The sequence below is a fragment of the Salmo salar genome, chromosome 05 (assembly GCF_965601325.2).
Source record: "Salmo salar chromosome 05, fSalSal1, whole genome shotgun sequence".
NCBI classification, from domain to species: Eukaryota; Metazoa; Chordata; class Actinopteri; order Salmoniformes; family Salmonidae; genus Salmo; species Salmo salar.
Genome location: NC_138295.1, coordinates 75,216,149 through 75,237,519, shown reverse-complemented (window position 1 = coordinate 75,237,519; position 21,371 = coordinate 75,216,149). Strand labels below are relative to the sequence as shown.

Sequence of the window (21,371 nt, the reverse complement as noted above, 5' to 3'; positions counted from 1 at the left end):
CAGTTCCTTAGCTTGCTAGGTAACAGAGAGGTCGTATCTACTGTAAGTTAGTGCTTCAAAGTCCCTGTGATAAGGTTAGCGATAAACTGAAATCCAAACTGAACAGAACTACACTCTCTTCTACCATTGTCTTAAATATATTTAATGGTCTCGTTGCAAAAGCTAAATTGTCGCAAGGGAACTTTTATTTATTTATTTTATTTCACCTTTATTTAACCCGGGTAGCAAAGATTATAGCAAACACCACTGAAATGGAATTGGTGCTCGTTAGCTTTGCAAATTTAGCTATTGTTAGAAGCCAGCCAATATGAAACAAACTATTAAAATTACAAAAGGTTGCAGCATATGTTGTGTAAATGGTGAACTCATACAGCTGTCAACTCTTGTCATTTTAATCCGTTTCACATTTGCTAGCTACCTTTTAGATCGAAGCCCAAATAGAATGATTGAAGATGATAGAAGCCCATCTCTTACTGTAAATAACCTACACACTGTGTGTGTAGCCAGCCAGCCAGCCAGGTAGAAAAATGGCAGAAAAATAAAAGACGGACATCAGAGTATTTTTCAATACACCAAAACGCATAGTAAGAACCCTAGTAGCCTAATATCTCAAAGACTAGTTGATAAAATGTTCATAAGAAAGAAATGAAATTCTAATGGAAATGTTTCCCAATGATGTCATTAGGCAGAGCAGGCAACAGATGGCACACAGACAGCAGAGTTGGGGACAGATATGCAGGGACAGACTGGCAGAGACAGGGAGTCTCAGGTAAGTTTGTTGAGTCTTTGTTTGGCAACATTATGAAAGGTTCTCAATTTTTTTGACTTGTAAAATAGGAACATAATTGGAAAATGCCATGGATACCCCCACTCTCAACTTAAACTGGTGACTGAACTAAGATTTGTTAAAGGCAATGGTATTGCTGTTGTGATTAGTTGTGTAGTTTTGGGTACCGGTAGTTAGGAGTACGGCAAACACCTTATTTCTTTGGTTCCTCAATATACATTTACCATATTACAATGTAGGCTATGTGTTACAGCACTACTTTTGGTGTCCCCCTCAGGAATTGCTCTTGAGAAAATTTCATGTAATTGTCCCCTCCAAAGTTGATATCAGATTTTCGCCCCTGTCGTCAGCGTCACTCTCCTTGCTCTTTCATCCGTCTCTGTGAACCTGTTCAGTGATATTCTTCTCTCTGTCCCCTCCACTCTCCCCTTGAGTCCATGTCCCAGACAGACAGTACAGCAACACCAGCCGAGCTACAGCACCCCTCATTCTGAAACAATGTCTCTTCAGATCTAATGTAGTCTGCTGGGCTCAGTCCTTCTTTATACACACGGGTGTTGTTGAACCAATACATGGAAATTTAACAGGTGTCCTCATGCAATATTTTGAGAACATAGCCAAGGAATGTGTGATAGAACGATGATTTCTTGGCAGTTGATTCAGATTGCGGGTTGTTTAAGACAATGAGAGATTCACACCTGCTAGTCAGTTAAACCACCCATTTTCTCTCCATTGCATGATCTGTCAAACTGCTCTTGAAATAAAATTCATACACAGAGATAATGCAAATTTATTCCACAAAAGCATTAGAACAGTTGAGTCAATTGCATTTTATAAAAGTCCAACAAGCATGTTTGTATGATCTGTACTCAATGAAGGAAGAGGGAGATTTGGACCAAGAAAGGGGATGGGGGAAATATATTTTTTGACAAAGAAATAATTTAGAATGCATTGAAATCTCTTCTACCTCAGTGCTTTTCTACACTAGTAAAACCAGGAGTGGACACATTCCAAGTCAACCAAAAAGGGGCACAATTACCCTCCATGAGTGTCTGTTCCTCAGCTGTCTCCTATACAGAGTTCAGAGTACACTTGAATCTGTGTGGAAGTCTGGGGCATCTTGCTGCTTGTCACCATGTATCCAGTCTGTCAGTCTCCTGGTTGTGCCTGGTTGGCTGGTTGAGTCTGTTCTCTTTGTATGAGCCAGCCAGTCTGTTTAGTCCATTTCACACACTCTGCTTTACTGCTGAGCGCATGGCAAAACTGTTTTAAGGAAATCTAAGTCATCACAAAATAAATTCTATCAAGTAGAGGAGCAGGTATGAGTGATGGTTCAGGGGAAAGGAGAAGAGGGGGGACTGGGGCTCAGTTTGGGGTGTAAAACATCATTATGGGACCCTCAAAGGCCCTAGGTGTCAGGGGAGGGAGGAGATGGGGGGGGGGGGGGGGGGGTATGAGGTTTAATACTCCTGTGTTATGGGGCCATCCAGAAGGGCATGGGCTGCTGTGACTGTGCCTGCTGTGTTTTGGCACGTTGGGGAGGCGGAGGGGGGCAGCGGTACCCCAGAGTCCAGCCCGAGGATGACGTGGGTGTGGAATGGGTTGCCCCAGCGACGTTACCATGGTTACCTGCCCCCAAGGTTTTGGGGGTGGAGTGGTCCTCCTCTTCGTCCGAGGAGTCACCAGCGTACGCCACGAGCCCCGTCTTCATCCTCTTCACTGAGGGATCTGAGAGAGATGAGAGAGAGGGAAAAACAGTGGGAGAAAGAGGGAGGAATGAGGGAGAAAGGAGAGGGGTGCAGGAGAGAGAGAGGGGAGACATACACACAGAGAGAGAACACAACCAAAGACCAGCACAAAGGTTTCAAAAACAACAGTTGGAAGTCAATTGTTTACCAACAGATAGGGAGAGAAAGTTAGATTGCATTGTGTTTGGCAGCAGGGGTGAGTTAGGTAGAGGAGGAGGGGCATGGGCCAGCAGCGGCAGTCATTGGTCGGTGGGGAGCGGCAGCGTTAGGGCCGTCCAATCACGATGCAGGACAGCGCCACAGGAGAAGAGCCCCACCCCCATCCGGCATCCCACCCAGAGAGACATGGAAGAGAAGAAAAACACAGAGAAAGAACACAAAAAAGAGAGAGTCTTGTTAGCGAGGGGGGTCACACACGGGCACAGACACTCCTGTCTGATGACGTCATCAGAAAGGGACGGGCAGCGAGGGGACAGCACCAGCTAGACAGAGAGGGGGACTCCCAATCTGAAATCCATCCCTAGACACCTCCTAGATGTCAGATGATCAGATGCCAGGTGTAAGCAGTACGGTAATAGATCAGCCTTACTCTTCATCAGGCCAATTGTAATTGTCTACATATGGCTTACACCTATAAAATCCTCTCAGACCTACACAGTGCCTAGGGCTAGGGGTTGGCTTAGGATCAATGAGAGTTACCTGAGGCAGTGGGGGATCGAAGCTTTGCTCAGTTCTTGATTCTGAACTGATTGACTGACTTTCAAAGCAGAACTTATCGAGGAACACTATGCCTGTCTGATGTAATCTGCTATAACCTGTTCTGTCACGTGTGAGAACAGCATGTCTGCATGCAAAATGCTATTTGACTCTGACTACTGACAGCCAAGAGGCCAGGGGGGTGGGCAGCGTGCTTTATGGCTGAGGCCATGGATGGGGTGGGGCCCTTACCCAGGGGGCCTTGCAGCGGCCTCCTCTCCTCCATCTTGGGTGTCATGCCTCCGTTCATCGGAATGGGTGGTGGAGGCATCAGCTGCCTACTGCTGGGGAGAAAGAGGGAGAGCGAGGGATGGAGGGAAGGAGAGAGAGAGAGAGAGAGAGAGGGATAGAGGGAAGGAGAGAGAGGGATAGAGGGAAGGAGAGAGAGAGAGGGATAGAGGGAAGGAGAGAGAGAGAGGGATAGAGGGAAGGAGAGAGAGAGGGATAGAGGGAAGGAGAGAGAGAGGGATAGAGGGAAGGAGAGAGAGAGAGATAGAGGGAAGGAGGAGAGGGATGGAGGGAAGGAGAGAGGGAGAGAGGGATAGAGGGAAGGAGAGAGAGAGAGAGAGGGAGAGAGGGATAGAGGGAAGGAGAGAGAGAGGAGGGAGAGAGGGATAGAGGGAAGGAGAGAGAGAGGGATGGAGAGAGAGAGGGATAGAGGGAAGGAGAGGAGTCAGTGTTGCACAACATCAATCACAAGCAAACACAAGCCTGCACACACGGTGTGTCCAGCATCTGGGATGAAGGACACTGTTTTAAAGGAGAGCGACTCGTCGCCCCCCCATCTCGTACCTGTCCCTCTCCCTCGGCGGCCCGGAGGAACTCGGTGGCGGGGGTCCTGAAGCCTCTGGGCTGGGGCTGCCCACAGGGAAGCCTGCACCTAAATTAGTCATATGAATGGGTCCATGCTATGAGCAGAAAAACACACAGGCGCATTAGCACACATCCTCCCCTAAATCACTATTATTAATAGTAGGCATATAGCATATAGTTATCTAAACTATTGAATGGAACTGAACTGCAAAGTTAGTATTCCAAAACGTTTTCCTTTTCACTACACCTTATTTAAGCAGCTGAGAATAAAACCATTATTTTAAGTTTATGCATGCTCTGATTGCACATAATCCGGAAATAGGAAAGGACTGTATTAAAGTAACATATCATTAAATCAAGAGGACACATTTAAATTAGGCCTGTGACGACACTAGCATTGCGATATTGGTCCTTTAAAACCCTGCTGTATGTAAAACATGATGTGCTATAGCTTGGAAAATAAATCAGATGACTCTGGGTGACAACGGAACGATGATTGTTTCCAACATTAGGGCCGTTCTCCTAAAGAAGTTGATCCGTTTCATGTTTTGTTTCCTTGCCATGATACTTACTGGTATCGTACCTGCACTAATTTCAATATATTGAAGTACATCTGATGATTATCCAACAATACCTTTTCAGAATCTCCATAATCTGAAGGTTCTATAAATCCAATAATACATGGACTCAGATAATAACAGCTATGGTTACAATGCTTTTCAACGAACGTCATAATCTACTAGGGAAAAAACAAGTTGACACTGAACAGACACTCAATCTCACTCAACAAGCAAACCTTTTCTATAGAATGCAGACAGGGACTCACAGAATTACAGACAAGAGACAGTGAGAATCATGATGAATTCAGTCTAACAGAAAGAGGAACAGATATCAGATACATGGACAGAAGATAAGAAAAGACAGGAAGACAACAGAAGCAGCAGGGACAGACTGGACGAAGGCAGCACATAAGGTGGAAGAATAAAAGAATGGTAAATCACCTGGTATCCCAGCAGACCGCTGTCCCTCTCGTCTGGCACCTCCTCAGTGAAGCGTCTTTTCTGCGGCGGATTGGCTGAGACCACGGGAGGCGGAGCTTTGGGCGGAACCGGAGCAGTGGGTGGGAAAGGAGAAGGTGGGAGAGTCTGGGGACAAAAAAATAAGGAAAAAAACCCAACTTGGATGCAATGTATGTTGAATGTACTGTATTATAGGTCCACACAAGTCTAAATCTGATTGACCAGTCTTACCTGTGGTAAAGTGACAGGTGCAGGGGGGAGGGCATACCGGTTGGGAGGGGGGAGACCGGCGGGCACCCCAGGGGGAATGGGAGGGGGGACAGCGTAGGGGGGAGGAATGGGATGAGGGGGAGGTACAGGGAGGGGGTAGCTGGGCTGGTACCCCGCTGGGGGGTAGTAAGGGGGCTGGGGGGGCATCCCGTTGGCCATGGGGGGCTGCATAAAGCCTGGAGGAGGAGAGGAACACGTCAGTACATGTTGACACATTGTAGAGACTGTAGAAGAGAAAGAAAGACAGAGTCTGTACCGGGAGTAGGCATCATGACACTCATCTGGTTGAGGAAGACAGAATACTCTGCATGAACCTGGAGGGAAGAGAGAACAGTCAGAGATCCACATGGCAAACAGAGCCCAGCTACATAATACAATGCACTTCACATGGGACAGCTTGAAACAGGGTTTAAGTGAAAGTAGAGCAGTGTACAGAGAACAGAACAGAGTGCCAGTCAGTAAACCATTAGACACTCACCGTCTGCAGCAGGTTGTCACACAGGGTCTTCGCTGCAGCAAGGCCCTCTGGTTTGGGATGACTGGGGAAGAGAGAGGAGTTAAGGTGTGCCTGGTGTCTAAGCTCTGTGTCTCTGAGCTAATACAAATGAACATGGACTTTACTCCCCTAGACTATCCATTAATACTGCTATTTACCTGATGTAGATGTACATGAGTTCAAGGCTCTCTCTGAGTTGATACAGATGAACACGAGTCTAGTCCATGAGACTTACCTGATGTAGATGTACATGAGTTCAAGGCTCTCTCTGAGTTGATACAGATGAACACGAGTCTAGTCCATGAGACTTACCTGATGTAGATGTACATGAGTTCAAGGCTCTCTCTGAGTTGATACAGATGAACACGAGTCTAGTCCATGAGACTTACCTGATGTAGATGTACATGAGTTCAAGGCTCTCTCTGAGTTGATACAGATGAACACGAGTCTAGTCCATGAGACTTACCTGATGTAGATGTACATGAGTTCAAGGCTCTCTCTGAGTTGATACAGATGAACACGAGTCTAGTCCATGAGACTTACCTGATGTAGATGTACATGAGTTCAAGGCTCTCTCTGAGTTGATACAGATGAACACGAGTCTAGTCCATGAGACTTACCTGATGTAGATGTACATGAGTTCAAGGCTCTCTCTGAGTTGATACAGATGAACACGAGTCTAGTCCATGAGACTTACCTGATGTAGATGTACATGAGTTCAAGGCTCTCTCTGAGTTGATACAGATGAACACGAGTCTAGTCCATGAGACTTACCTGATGTAGATGTACATGAGTTCAAGGCTCTCTCTGAGTTGATACAGATGAACACGAGTCTAGTCCATGAGACTTACCTGATGTAGATGTACATGAGTTCAAGGCTCTCTCTGAGTTGATACAGATGAACACGAGTCTAGTCCATGAGACTTACCTGATGTAGATGTACATCGGTTCGAAGGCCTCTCGCCCAGAGGCAGGCTCCAGACAGCCTGATCCCTTCCCCCTGAGGAAGACCTTGGCTCCAGTCTCACCCTGGATGTGCTGCAGGTAGGAGCTGCCTGGCCCTTCCACCCTCTCCTTCACTGAGAAGCCCTGGATGGCATGCTCCAGACCCACAAACAACTTTTCCTGCACATAGTGCATCTGAAAGGATATGGATGTGAGTCTTAAAGATTCATCAATGACAGTGACACTAATAAAATAACATTGACACACACACTGAGCGACAATCACACACACACTGTTTTCTTATTAGCGCCGGCCGTCAGCTAATCAGCCAGTTACAGACTCATTTTCAGCCACCTACTTTTTCCACTTCATATTAATAACTAGGCTGCTTTTCATTTAAAAGTTTCAATTCACTAGTCCGCCGAGCCTCCTCTGGATAGAATGAATGATATGCATCTTCTGGCGATATATTGATAGGATAGGTGCCCGTCAGTCACAAAGCGAGCGATGACAGGGAAACGCAATGTGCCATCTGTCCCGCCTCCCGGTACAATTTGTGCACTGTGGTTGGTTGCAGTCTAATTTCTTTACACAGAGGAAGGAGAGAGCATGATGCTAGTGAATTTGCACACCCCGCGTAGCGTGCGTACATACGGGGTAACGCCCCGCGTAGCGTGCGTACATACGCGGTAACGCCCCGCGTAGCGTGCGTACATACGCGGTAACGCCCCGCGTAGCGTGCGTACATACGGGGTAACGCCCCGCGTAGCGTGCGTACATACGGGGTAACGCCCCGCGTAGCGTGCGTACATACGGGGTAACGCCCCGCGTAGCGTGCGTACATACATACGGGGTAACGCCCCGCGTAGCGTGCGTACATACGGGGTAACGCCCCGCGTAGCGTGCGTACATACGGGGTAACGCCCCGCGTAGCGTGCGTACATACGGGGTAACGCCCCGCGTAGCGTGCGTACATACGGGGTAACGCCCCGCGTAGCGTGCGTACATACGCGGTAACGCCCCGCGTAGCGTGCGTACATACGCGGTAACGCCCCGCGTAGCGTGCGTACATACGCGGTAACGCCCCGCGTAGCGTGCGTACATACGGGGTAACGCCTCGCGTAGCGTGCGTACATACGCGGTAACGCCCCGCGTAGCGTGCGTACATACGCGGTAACGCCCCGCGTAGCGTGCGTACATACGCGGTAACGCCCCGCGTAGCGTGCGTACATACGCGGTAACGCCCCGCGTAGCGTGCGTACATACGCGGTAACGCCCCACGTAGCCAGCCACGTGGAGCCGTGGTGCATAGCAGACTATTTACTGGGCTTTGATTGACAACTGAACAGCAAGCGTTGACTAGTTTAGAAAAAGTGTCAAACTGACTAAATGAAGTCAATCTCCTATATCCCTTTGCCATTCATAAATCATACAGCGTGGTTATACTGCATGTCCATGGTGTCGTAAACCAAAGGATTCCCTAGGTTTCCTTTCCTAAGATGTCGGGACTAAAGTCACTGTAAATAAGACTTTTATCTCAAGACCAGACATGTTAAATGCTCTCTTACTTAGAAAATAGTCCTGATCATATAAGCCTAGGCCATACCCCAAAACAACTAATTCATTCATTTTCAGTAAATTCAAATTGCCCTGGCTGGCTACTCTATGTACTTGTGGAAAACACTGCTTACCCCAGACTGGAAGTGTGGTCTGTGATGGTGGTTGATGGGGGGCAGTGAGGGGGGCTGGGGTTTGTGTTGCTGGTAGACTGGGACTGTGGCTCCGGTTCCGGTTCCGCTGTAGGAGGAGGTGGCCGCCTTCACCACTCCATTAGTGATGATCTCCTTGATACGGTTCACAGCTCCTGGAGAGAGAGAGAGAGAGAGATTAGATCGTCACAACATAGAAAGTCAGGAAAGAATGACCCTGGTGATCATAAATGGTGATAATCTTAATCAAATTAGGTGAGGTAAATAGAGATGTACTGACTGTCGACAAGCTCCCTGGTCTGGCCCTGGACGTGGAGATAGAGGGGTCGGTCCCTGACGACAGAGAGAGAAGCAGTCGGTCAGTAGCCTAAGACTTGGTTGTATGATGCAATCAGACAACAGATCTACTTGTCTGTATGGAGAAAAGTAAATACCAGTAACCTCCTTGGTAGATCAGTGTGGTAATAAAGAAGGTGTGAAGCAGGACTCACCCTTGTGGAGCCTTGTACTTCTCCACTGCTGCCATGTATCGCCCCCTGGTGGACACAGCAGCACCGCTCACTTTGCTGATCTTCACACAATAGAATGAAGTAGAAGCTGGTCATTTACTGTCCTCAAGTGAGACACTTTCAGTCCCATACTGGTTTACATGACACTGATCCAGTCTGTACATGTGCGTGTCACACAGAGAAAGAGCTGGGTAAACATAGCAGTAAGTTTGACTGTTGACCAGATTGTCAATCAATGGGTCTAAAGATCATAATGATGTCATGGACTCTGACCTCGTCCTGTGTCTGTCCGCGGGTCAGCAGGTTCCGGCAGGGGAGAGGAACGTCGTTGATCTCCACCTCCGCCACCACCAGGTCATCCTTCGCTTTCATAGGAGGCTGGGGCTTCCCTGCACCCACAACCTAGTGATGACAGAGATTCATTTTTATGAGCCGCATGCTAACATTTACAACAATATCTCTCTAAAAGAGAGAGATTAAGAGCGAGGGGATTACAGAATTGAGGCGAGAGAGGTACAGAATACGAAGACAGAGAGAAGCGAGATTACAGGTGAGAGACCTAAAGCGTTTCTAATGTTTTCAGTGTAAGAGGTTTCCTGACCCTTACCTTGTCTGGGGGTCCAGATAGTCCAGACGGTCCTATCTGGGAGGGCTTGAGCTTGCCCTTGGCTACCAGCATGGCGTTGATCTTAGCTGCCACAGCAGCGGCAGCATCCAGAGCCCCTGTAGGTGCCGCCTCCGCCATCTGGTCTGAACCAGGACCTGGGCCCGGCTGGTCCCATTTACTACGGCGACTGAGGAACAAAGAAGGGAGCGGGGTGGGGAACAGAGATAGGGGGGAGGGGTAGTGAAAGAGGGGTAGTGAAAGAGGGTTGAAGGGAGCGAAAGAGGGCAATGGTAAGTGGAAGGGATGGGAGAAGCAGAGGGAGAATGGAGGGCAGCGCAAAAGCAGCAATCACAAGGCCTCTCCCCACCCGTTTCTGTAAAAAGCTGGAAGGATGGGTGCTGGAGAAACGTTGGCCTAACAACTCTCAGACAGAGCTATGGATGCAAAAACTGACCATCTATGATATAAAAATTATAGTTTTAACCATTTGAGGCAAAAAACAGTTTGTTTACATATACTTTTTGTTTTACTCCCATGTCGTAAAAAAAAAGAAGTATATTTTGGGTTCTGATGTATGTCAGTTGAGCTAAACTTTTTGGGTAACCGACCAATTTCACATGTTAGTTATATGCCTCCTGAGTGGCGCAGCGGTCTGCAGTGTTGGGGCGTCACTACAGCCTGGGGTTTGATCCCTGGCGGTGTCACAACCGGCCGTGACCTGGAGTCCAATAGGGTGGTGCAAAAATGGCCCAGCGTCGTCCGGGTTAGAGGTGGGTTTGGCCACGGGGGCTTTACTTGGCTCATCGTGCTCTAGCGACTCCTTGTGGCGGGCCAGGCACCTGCAGGGTGACTTCAGTCGTCAGTTGAACAGTGTTTCCACCAACACATTGGTGTGGCTGGCTTCCGGGTTAAGCGAGCAGGTGTTAAGAAGCGCAGTTTGGCGGGTCATGTTTCGGAGGACGCATTACTTGATCTCCGCCTCTCCCGAGTCCGTTGTGGAGTTGCGATGAGACAAGATCGTAATACCAAGAAAACGGGGAAAAAAATTTAACAAAAAAAGTATATTAGTTATAGATTTGTCTTTGAAAGCAAATCTAAGAAGCAGCAGATTTTCAATACTTCCCGTTCTTAAGTTTTGTTTTTGTGTCTTTTACATTTGGATTTGTACACCAGCTTCAAACAGCTGAAAATACAATATTTTTGCTTATGGAAAATATTTTTCACAGGGGATTAGATGGTACAATGATTCTCTACACTGTACCTGCTTGTTTTGTCAAACTGAAATTAGGTGAACTAAATTACTACAATTATAATAATCAGGAAATCATTTAGTAAAAAAATAAATGGATGTAGCTACTGCAGGTTGCCCCTTAAATGACCATATCAATTACAGGGTTCAGAGAGGTCGTAGGCTAACGTTAGCTAGCTAACAAGTTAGTTTAGTCTTTGCCATCTAACGTTACAATTAATATTAACTTTGTGGATTGAATTAATGTTGACTTGCTAACGTTAGCTAGCTAGTTATCCAACAGTTTTGTTCACGTCACTGTGCTTAACGTTAGTTAGCTAGCTACTAGCAACCATAGGTAGTTAGCTACTGTAACTTACCAAAACAACAGTTAGCGAGCTAACTAATAGATATTTAACCAACTCACATTGATTTTCAAAAAATAGACGTAACACCCAACGGCGCTCTTAGTTAGCTATATAACCAACCACTTTCTAAACTGGGTAGCGACAGCTAGATAGCTACACCGTTGGCTACTAAGCGTACCCCACGTAGCTAGCTACAAGCACTCCGCCATTACAAATGAACTAGCTAGCTTTGTGCTGCCTGCTGCTAAGTCAGTGTTGAGCAAGTCTGTGGTAAAATGCACCGTGATAACGCAACGTTTTTTCAACTCACCCGCCGTTTTGCGTTCCACCAAATGACATCAATCTTCTATTTAGTTGAATTTCTCTTTGCGTAAAAACACTAACGATAATACTGACTCTGGCAGACTTTCAAGATAGCTTGTCCAGACAGTGGAGTACTGCAAGAGCTTTCAACCTATGCGATATCGTTCCCACTTCCTGTTTTGGGGGGAAAGGACCGGTGCTGTGTTGAATTTTGCTTCCCTCACACAGATCATTTTTCTTCAATCATGTGCGACGCTAGGGGACGCAGTGAGCAGCTCGAGTTGAGCAGGCCGCGTCTCACCGGATGATGCGGTCCTGTGGCTGCCTGCTATCATCGTTTTCCTGCCACCCCAGGTGAGTGTTGCGGATATGAACCAGATTAATGTCGCATCAGGTTTCCTAAATGAAAGCACACAGCTTGGTCTACGTGGAAATGTAGGACCAGACATCTTACAAGCAGGATGCTGAGGTGATGATGCCAGAGTCAGGTAAACTATGGTTGTTAGCTAGGTAAATTATGGTTGTTGTCAGCACGTGGTGTTGTGTCTTTCTGTGTTTTAAAAACAATAACATTGTCCCCATTGCAGCTTATTGCATGTGTAAAATGTATTGTTGTCAACTTTTTTTCAAGATATTTGGTCCTTTGTGGACCGTTTAATTAGCCTAACTGTTTATTGACCTTTTTCAGTGAACTGATTTCCCCTCAACTACATGTTGTTTCTTAAAAACCCGTTTGCCTAGCTACCGTTGCTAACCATGATTTATTTATTTAACATGATTCACTCTGAATAACTCAGGAATGTCTCTCCTTCCTGTACTTTGTAAGTAGGCTATCAGCCAAGTTTAACCTTTTTTAATCACCTTGGCAATTAGATCATGGATCTGCAGGCTAAAATTAAATACCCAGTGCCACATAGGCTTAGCCTAATTTTACTGCTTATGTGAGTTTGGGTTATCAGGTCCTATGCCTTATTATGCATAATGTCTTGTCTATTCTGTTCTAGTGTTGAGTACACTGGTGGTCTATCCATCATCAGGTGAGTATCATTTTAATACCACACACTCTTCATTTTTAGACATTGAATTATATTCAAGTTTACAGATCAAGTTACCTAATGTAGACTTTAGGTGTGACAGACTGGGCAATGTCTTGAAATATACACTTTAGCTCAGAATTTGTTGAAATTCTAGGCTACTGCATGTGTTCACAGAGGTTCTACTGATGCCCACTCTGACCGTGGAGCCTTCAGGACGACAGGTGTACACTGAGGACACAGTCTCCTTGGCGTGTCAGTTACCTGGCCTCTCTGGGCTGGGCTGGCAGTTCTACTGGCACAAAGACAGGTGTGACCTCCGGCTCCCTCTTTATGTTGCTTCTCTGATGGTTTATAATGGAGGTCGGGTGGTGTGATAGATTTCACTTAATTCTAATAGAATGTGGGTGTTAGGCTACTTGTTGTATCCATCACTCCCTGAGTGATGATAGTAAAACATGGCACTGGATAACTGTGTACAGGAACTGGACTGTACTAACAAGTGGAACGAACTAATGCTCATAACACTATATTAGGCAGGACACTGGCCCTGTGGAGCAGATGTGGGGCAGAGTTGGAGGTGGGGCGGTCTACCAACTGTGGCGCGCCTCTGTCACACACACAGGCCAGTACTGGTGCAGAGCAGGGAGAGGACAGCCAGTCTTCTACACCCAATACAGCCAGGCAGTCTTTGTTAATGTCATTGGTGAGTGAGGAGAGTAGCACATGAGTAATGGGTGTCTTGCATGTGGTGTCATGCTCTTTTTCATAGATTACTTGACAAGCCCCACTCGTTACTCTAGCTCTTGTCAGTGACAATTGGAATATATTTCACTTCTTTGTAATCTATAATGTTCTCAACTTCCTCCTTTAATCAATCTGTGTAATCAATATCCTCTCCAGAGCTCTTCACATCAGTGACTTTGTCAGCATCTCCTTCGACCGTGGTCAAAGAGGGCGGGGCTTTCAACCTCACCTGTGAGGCCCAGCTTAGCAACTGCAAACTGAGCCAACATCATGGTAACCACAGTCTACATAGTCACCCTGATCCCGACCGTAACTGGACCACAGTGGTTGTAACATTCTCCTTCCTGAGGGACGGCTGGCCAGTGGCCAGGGACTCTGTCAGTGGGATGTACAGCGTAGCGAGGGCTTCTAGCTGTCACATGGGGACCTACAGCTGTGTGGCCAGAGCAGGCAGGGCCAGGAGGAGCAGCCAGGAGATCAGCATCACACTAGACAGTAAGTTCATACTATATCACCGGAATGTTTAGTTTGCCAGTTGCCATAGGTTTTCATTCCTCATTGCTGGTCTGAAATCATATTCATTATTCTGGTGCCAAAACTGCAACTCTTTACCGTTCACTTTGTATCCTGATTTCTCTCATGCTGCCTTCATCCAGACCTGTCTCTGATACTGCTCACCTGCTTTGGCACCTTCCTGATCCTCTCCGTGGCTCCATTGGCATTTTTTGTGAGACTATACGTGATGAGACGTAAGTGGCAGCATAGTGGATCTTAGTCTGACTCTTGAGTCAGTTCAACACCTATCTCTTCTCTTTGTGTGACCATGCAGTGTGGCAGCTCAGAGCCAGAGGACAAGGAGAATTGCAGTGCAATGAGTGCAGTACAATACAGGGACCAAAATGAGAGGAAGGACAGGTGAGACATGCTGTGAGAACCCATGTAGTTCACATGGCTGTATTAGTGCACAGGTGTAGGATCTTAATTTGATCACCCTGTTGCATGTTTTTTACTCAAAAGATTAAAACAGATGTTTTAATGTAATCTTGCAGATGTATCTGGACCCAGCTGACTTGAGAAACTTTCTATCATTTATTACAAAATTGGAGTGTAGAATAATAAACATATAATTATTTGGAGAATTTTGACCAAAGAATGTTTTTGTTTTATTTTCACTGTGGCACTCAAATAATGCATTGATTCGACACTGCAACATGCCTGTATTGTCAAATAGAGCCAACTCTTTTCTCATAACAGGTTCCATATTTTTTTTAAGAAATAACTGCCCACAACCAGTTGATTAAAAGTGAGTGTGAGTGAATCTCAACAGTGTAAGGCAAGCTATAATATGTTTGCCCTTATGTTCCATTTATTGGTGAATTGTTAGACCTAAAGGGTTGTATGATGAATGAGCCAAGATCTGAGAAATGCATTGTGTCTCCATATAAACCCACAAAAAAAGAAACGTCCCTTTTTCAGGACCCTGTCTTTCAAAGATAATTCGTCAAAATCCAAATAACTTCACAGATCTTCATTGTAAAGGGTTTAACACTGTTTCCCATGCTTGTTCAATGAACCATAAACAATTAATGAACATGCACCTGTGGAACGGTCGTTAAGACGCTAACAGCTTACAGATGGTAGGCAATTAAGGTCACAGTTATGAAAACTTAGGACACTAAAGAGGCCTTTCTACTGACTCTGAAAAACACCAAAAGAAAGATGCCCAGGGTCCCTACTCATCTTGCAGCATGCCTAAGGCAAGTTTCCGGCAGGAGGCATGAGGACTGCAGATGTGGCCAGGGCAATAAATTGCAATGTCCGTACTGTGAGACGCCAAAGACAGTGCTACAGGGAGACAGGACGGACAGCTGATTGTCCTCGCATTGGCAGACCACGTGTAACAACACCTGCACAGGATCGGTACATCCAAACATCACACCTGCGGGACAGGTACAGGATGGCAACAACAACTTCCCAAGTTACACCAGGAACGCACAATCCCTCCATCAGTGCTCAGACTGTCCGCAATAGGCTGAGAGAGGCTGGACTGCGGTCTTGTAGGCCTGTTGTAAGGCAGGTCCTCACCAGACATCACTGGCAACAACGTCTCCTATGGGCACAAATCCACCGTCGCTGGACCAGACAGGACTGGCAAAAAGTGCTCTTCACTGATGAGTCGCGGTTTTGTCTCACCAGGAGTGATGGTCTGATCCACGTTTATCGTCGAAGGCCTGTACTCTGGAGCGGGATCGATTTGGAGGTGGAGGGTCCGTCATGGTCTGGGGCGGTGTGTCACAACATCATCGGACTGACCTTGTTGTCATTGCAGGCAATCTCAACGCTGTGCTTTACAGGGAAAACATCCTCCTCCCTCATGTGGTACCCTTCCTGCAGGCTCATCCTGACGTGACCCTCCAGCATGACAATTCCACCAGCCATACTGCTCATTCTGTGCGTGATTTCCTGCAAGACAGGAATGTCAGTGTTCTGCCAGCGAAAAGCCCGGATCTCAATCCCATTGAGCACGTCTGGGTCCTGTTGGATCAGATGGTGAGGGCTAGGGCCATTCCCCCCAGAAATGTCTGGGAACTTGCAGGTGCCTTGGTGGAAGAGTGGGGTAACATCTCACAGCAAGAACTGGCAAATCTGGTGCAGTCCATGAGGAGGAGATGCACTGCAGTACTTAATGCAGCTGGTGGCCACACCAGATACTGACTAATACTTTTGATTTTGACCCCCCCTTTGTTCAGGGACACATTATTCCATTTCTGTTAGTCACATGTCTGTGGGACTTGTTCAGTTTATGTCTCAGTTGTTGAATCTTGTTATGTTTATACAAATATTTACACGTTAAGTTTGCTGAAAATAAACGCAGTTGACAGTGAGAGGACGTTTCTTTTTTTGCTGAGTTTATTTTGAAGTGTAAGTTCGGGAATGGGGTTCAGATGAGCTAAGTGTCAATAGGTCAGAGGTCAGGGGAGCTTTGATGCCCAACTTGACAAGGGAGGACTGTTTATGGGCAGAGACATGGAAAGAGGGAGAGACGGAGGGATATGCTGCTTGACATAAAACATTTTAGCCACTTGTCCTTCGATATTACAACGACAGAAGAAGTTAGCGCAAACACTCCCTCCCTGATAGAAGAGCCCTAAAATGTACAGATCATTCAGATTATTTTTTTTTAACAATGCTGCTCGATGCTCCTCAGCTCAGCAACAAAACAATAACAGCTGTGGTGGGGTGGCCAGTGGCACAGTTTGCCCCTATTGCGGATTCCATCTTTAGGGCTCTCCTGGAGGATGGTTGGCCATCCTTCACAGCCTATAAAAAATTGCAGCATTAAGCCTATAATTACAACCAAATACTTTTTATTTCTTTATAAAATAATTTACTCATTCAGTGAATCAGGGATCAAATGGATTTATTAGGCTAATTCAAAGCAAGGTAACTAACTAAGACATGTTTATCTATAACCTTATAAGGCTAAAATATTCAGGTTTCAGTGGAGATCTATTGACAGCATGGGAGATATTTGTCAACTAGGCTATTCTAAGAATATATTTTAAAGTTGTCAGAATGACATAGCCAATGTTGAACAGAGGGGAATTCCAGCTTTCCAACAGTGTCAGATTTATTTTTCAGCTCCCAATATTCAGCGTTGTAGAGCCGGTTTTACAACCAGAGTATGTAGCATTAGTTTATTGAAGATGGAATCTGCAGGAGGGGGAAACGGCTCCAATGGCCGCCCTTCCACCGTTACTATCATTTTTGTTGATAAGCTGAGGAGCGTCACACAGCATTACGGATTCCAGCTTTAAGGCACCAGTTCATCAACTGCTTGTCGGTCATTTGCAGTTTGAGTACCGGTGACGTTAATACATGATAATATTAAATAGTTAACTGCCGAGATTACTAGCCAGGCTACACGATATGTAGTTAGTTGTTATGTAGTTATATAATTAGTCTATCATTATTTTATAGGCTAGGCCTACCTGTTGCAATGTCTCATCTATCTATCGACCGACCTACCTACCGACCGACCTACCTACCTACCTACCTGCCTACCCACCCACCCACCCACCCACCCACTCACTCTGGGCGACTCACACTGGCACACATGCAGGTGATGCGCACACCATTACTTTTCCAGGATTTTCATGACTGTACAAACCCTGTTTGTTGACCAAAATCTGCGTTAACTGTGTAAATAACTCACTAATTAGCACCGAATATCAACACGTGCACACACGGCTACACAGCTCTTTGCTTTGATCTCAAAAGCTATCAACCCGGGATGATTGAAAGACTGCTCCTACCTGTCAATTCAATACAATCCTACTCGATGCAGTCTGCAGAAATTGGGAGAACAGCAATACATTGCATTCAGGGGGGACAATGATCCAACTCTAATCCAATTGTAATTGTTTTATGTTGCATTGTTTTTTGTGTGATTGTTTTACTTGTCCATTCGGACAATTCAAATCTATATTCTTGTCCAACTTTTTAAAATATATATATTTTTTTACAAGCGTTAATGTCCAGCCCTGGAGAAGGATGGAGAGACATGCCATATTTACAGTCTTTACTAGTAAGAGCCCATGTGCGAACTGCAGTGCCTATGTAGGTTTATGTAACCTCCAGCCTTCAAGGCACGCAAGCCTGGGTCTCGCCTGATGTTGGCGGCTGACACAGAAGTGTGAAGACAGGGGACGTGGCGGGGAGGAGGGTTCCTCATGGTGGGGGTGCCATTCGGTGAACAAAGAGACTCTGTCTGTTCCCTGGTTTGAGTGTTTGCTGTCAAACCAGCAATTACGAGTAGGGGAGTTTTGAACAGGTTTTCGATTGCATTCGCTAAAATAAACCCTACCCTAATACTTTGATAAATGTTGTTACCATATTAAATGATGTAGTAAGTAACCATGTGTCAGTTGTGACCAGTTGTGATGCTTCAGGGAGTCAATAAATTCAGTTTCTTTGCTCACACAGCTTGGCCTACAGGACATGAGTAACTCACACAGCTTGGCCTACAGGACATGAGTAAGTCACACAGCTTGGCCTACAGGACATGAGTAAGTCACACAGCTTGGCCTACAGGACATGAGTAACTCACACAGCTTGGCCTACAGGACATGAGTAACTCACACAGCTTGGCCTACAGGACATGAGTAACTCACACAGCTTGGCCTACAGGACATGAGTAACTCACACAGCTTGGCCTACAGGACATGAGTAACTCACACAGCTTGGCCTACAGGACATGAGTAACTCACACAGCTTGGCCTACAGGACATGAGTAACTCACTCAGCTTGGCCTACAGGACATGAGTAACACACACAGCTTGGCCTACAGGACATGAGTAACTCACACAGCTTGGCCTACAGGACATGAGTAACTCACACAGCTTGGCCTACAGGACATGAGTAACTCACACAGCTTGGCCTACAGGACATGAGTAACTCACACAGCTTGGCCTACAGGACATGAGTAACTCACTCAGCTTGGCCTACAGGACATGAGGAACTCACACAGCTTGGTCTACAGGACATGAGGAACTCGCACAGCTTGGCCTACAGGACATGAGTAACTACAGGACATGAGTAACTCACACAGCTTGGCCTACAGGACATGAGTAACTCACTCAGCTTGGCCTACAGGACATGAGTAACTACAGGACATGAGTAACTCACTCAGCTTGGCCTACAGGACATGAGTAACTACAGGACATGAGTAACTCACACAGCTTGGCCTACAGGACATGAGTAACTACAGGACATGAGTAACTACAGGACATGAGTAACTACAGTAACTCTTACTGCTTATTATGATAGCTTGAGTAAAGAGTTAAACCTTTTTTTAGTAGTCATGTTTTTCATAATTTTCCAGGATTGATGGACGTGCTTCAGTCTGTAACCTTTATAAAGTTATATGGGGTGAGAGAAGGGACAGGGAGGCAGAGAGAGGGAAACAGAGAGACTTGCGAAGTAGAGAAAGAGAGTGATTTGAGAGAGGGAAAACAGATGGGAAGATTGCATTTTTGGAGAGAAACAGAGCGAGAGAGGAGGAGTGGAAGGCAAATCTTTTTTGTGTGTGTCTGGATAGAAGGGAGCCTCTTATACCCCTCACAGCATGAGCTTGGCCCGGGCTGCGGCCCAGTCTCGTCTGCACAGCAGGGGCCTTTCCTGAGCAGGCTGCCCAGGGGAGGGGCACCTGCTCCAGGCCCAAACACTGGCTGAGAGAAGGGTCTGGAGGGTGGGGCGGAGGGGCGAGGGGATGGAAAGACACTCAACAGTTCCAGGAAATAGACTTGTGCTGGATTTATGAAACTCTCAGGTAACAGAGCGACGCTCCTGAAAGAAAATATTTGTCTTCTTGCTCTCCCTGCGGACGAGAGGATAGGAGGGCGAAGACACCCGTCTCGGGGTGAAATAAGAAGTTTCTGTGGAGAGTAGAAGTTATGGTTGGACCCGACCTGCAGGCGCTGGTTACTACCAACACAAACCCACAGTTTATGGATTGGCTAAGCCTCCGACTGAGGCAATATTTTCCGCCGGTTTGGTTGGGTTGAGTAAACACAATGTGTTTGAAGTTTATCAAACACTCAGTCATCCCAGCAGACGTGAGGGATAACTTAATCATCTGATATATGGAGTATGAGAATACACCAAGGCCTTCCAATATGCCTGAGACGGGCAATATTCAACGACCAACTCCACTGCCAGTACTGTCAAATCCCCAATGGCGAAAATGGAGTGAAATGTCTGTTTTGGATGAGCTTCAGTTTAACCCTCCATTTCTGTCATTTTGCTGTAAGTTTGGGATCCATGGAGCACATTCCCACATGAACCCTACATTCGTCCCAAGAGCATGCCAATATGTTTTTCTTTGTACAGCATCTCTGTCTGTCAAATATGCTGTATCTCTACTATAACGTCTAGTCCGAGAGCCCAGTTGGACTAAGAAGGTCTCTGAGACCGACTAGTTGTCTGTGACAGTAAGGGTCTCAAGGTGGATGGCTATTGCATTTTCACAGAAGAAGCCCCCCCCCCCCACGGAGTGACCACACAGGGCGTTGGGTAATAACTGCGGTGGGAACGTCACGCTCCGAGGTAACGAAGGTAAATGGAAACACATGGCGGCAAAACCCGAGACTTCAGGAGAGGCTCCCAACCATACAGACAGAACGGCCAGGACGCACATTCAGATGGCGAGAACAGTTCTGAAGTCCACAAGAATTTTCACAGTGAATGCGTAATTTGTTGACATCACATAATTATTGGAGACTTATCGTGGATAGTGATCTGTCAAAACAAACTTTAATTGGTTTTGGATGTCTCCAGAGGGTGTTGTTGCTGTGTATGTTGATAAGTACCATGGAAAAGGGCGTTTTCCCATCAGCCAACCAATCCAACGAGCTACTGCTCACCAATGTTTCTCATCATCAGTGTTTTAGGGATCAGGTGTTACCAATATGTCTCTTAGTTACAGGACTTACCAGCTCCCTCCTTACCCCCTGTGTAGGTCCACTCTCTCTGCGGATTTGAGATTCCCCTTCACTAAGTTACATTTAGGCCTTTCTGAATACTAACCGAGAGAACTTTTAGGGACTGTACGTCATTTATAATGAATGATAACTGGAGAAAATCGGACCTGAAAATGGATGGCCCTCCTTCAGTAAAATATATTTTTACCCGACCCTCCCTGAACATGTAAAAAGAAAACAAGTGACCCTCCACTATACCCATAATAACAATTAAAGCAAAGTGGATAGCAGAGAACATGCCTACCGTTTACCCTCACTCCTAGGACAGACCAGAGCCTTAGAGGCAGTTTTAGAAACTGTTTTATGTTTTGTCAGCATTACATGGCAAAGGGCCAGAAAGTTGTGATTCGGAGACCACCGCTGACAAGGGTAGGGGTGAAAAGATCTCCATTCTAATTAAAGCACGGCATGAATCTATCATCTTATTTGCGGTCTGAGAAACTAGACTTTTATAAAAGAGGATAGTCTAAGTTTGGAACAGAGCTAAAGTT

At 46.2% G+C, this 21,371-nt stretch overlaps 2 protein-coding genes across 5 annotated transcripts; one reads left to right on the top strand and one right to left on the bottom strand.

The window, feature by feature from the left end:
• Positions 1-1,561: 1,561 nt before the first annotated feature.
• khdc4 (KH domain containing 4, pre-mRNA splicing factor) lies at positions 1,562-11,763 on the bottom strand. 3 transcript variants are annotated; one of them, XM_045718848.2, is made up of 14 exons: positions 11,566-11,763; positions 9,660-9,846; positions 9,326-9,454; positions 9,035-9,114; positions 8,824-8,876; positions 8,526-8,698; positions 6,818-7,029; positions 5,872-5,932; positions 5,650-5,707; positions 5,355-5,569; positions 5,106-5,249; positions 4,084-4,199; positions 3,553-3,572; positions 1,562-2,590 (listed from the first exon to the last, which is right to left on the bottom strand). In XM_045718848.2, the coding sequence occupies exons 1-14, from the start codon at positions 11,592-11,594 to the stop codon at positions 2,262-2,264; spliced, it is 1,806 nt and encodes a 601-aa protein (XP_045574804.2). In that variant the 5' UTR covers positions 11,595-11,763; the 3' UTR covers positions 1,562-2,261. The 3 variants fall into 3 exon arrangements, with proteins under 3 accessions (XP_045574804.2, XP_045574802.2, XP_045574803.2); XM_045718846.2 differs by having other exon boundaries at positions 1,562-2,515; positions 3,484-3,575; positions 11,566-11,762; XM_045718847.2 differs by having other exon boundaries at positions 1,562-2,515; positions 3,484-3,572; positions 11,566-11,762.
• A 37-nt stretch (positions 11,764-11,800) lies between these two features.
• On the top strand, positions 11,801-16,224 carry LOC106573824 (low affinity immunoglobulin gamma Fc region receptor III). Of its 2 annotated transcripts, none has more exons than XM_014149224.3 (8): positions 11,801-11,912; positions 12,563-12,595; positions 12,770-12,902; positions 13,129-13,298; positions 13,496-13,834; positions 13,996-14,088; positions 14,169-14,254; positions 14,389-16,224. In XM_014149224.3, the coding sequence occupies exons 3-7, from the start codon at positions 12,781-12,783 to the stop codon at positions 14,240-14,242; spliced, it is 798 nt and encodes a 265-aa protein (XP_014004699.1). In that variant the 5' UTR covers positions 11,801-11,912; positions 12,563-12,595; positions 12,770-12,780; the 3' UTR covers positions 14,243-14,254; positions 14,389-16,224. The 2 variants fall into 2 exon arrangements, with proteins under 2 accessions (XP_014004699.1, XP_014004669.1); XM_014149194.3 differs by lacking the exon at positions 11,801-11,912 and adding an exon at positions 11,923-12,379.
• The last annotated feature ends 5,147 nt before the right edge of the window (positions 16,225-21,371 follow it).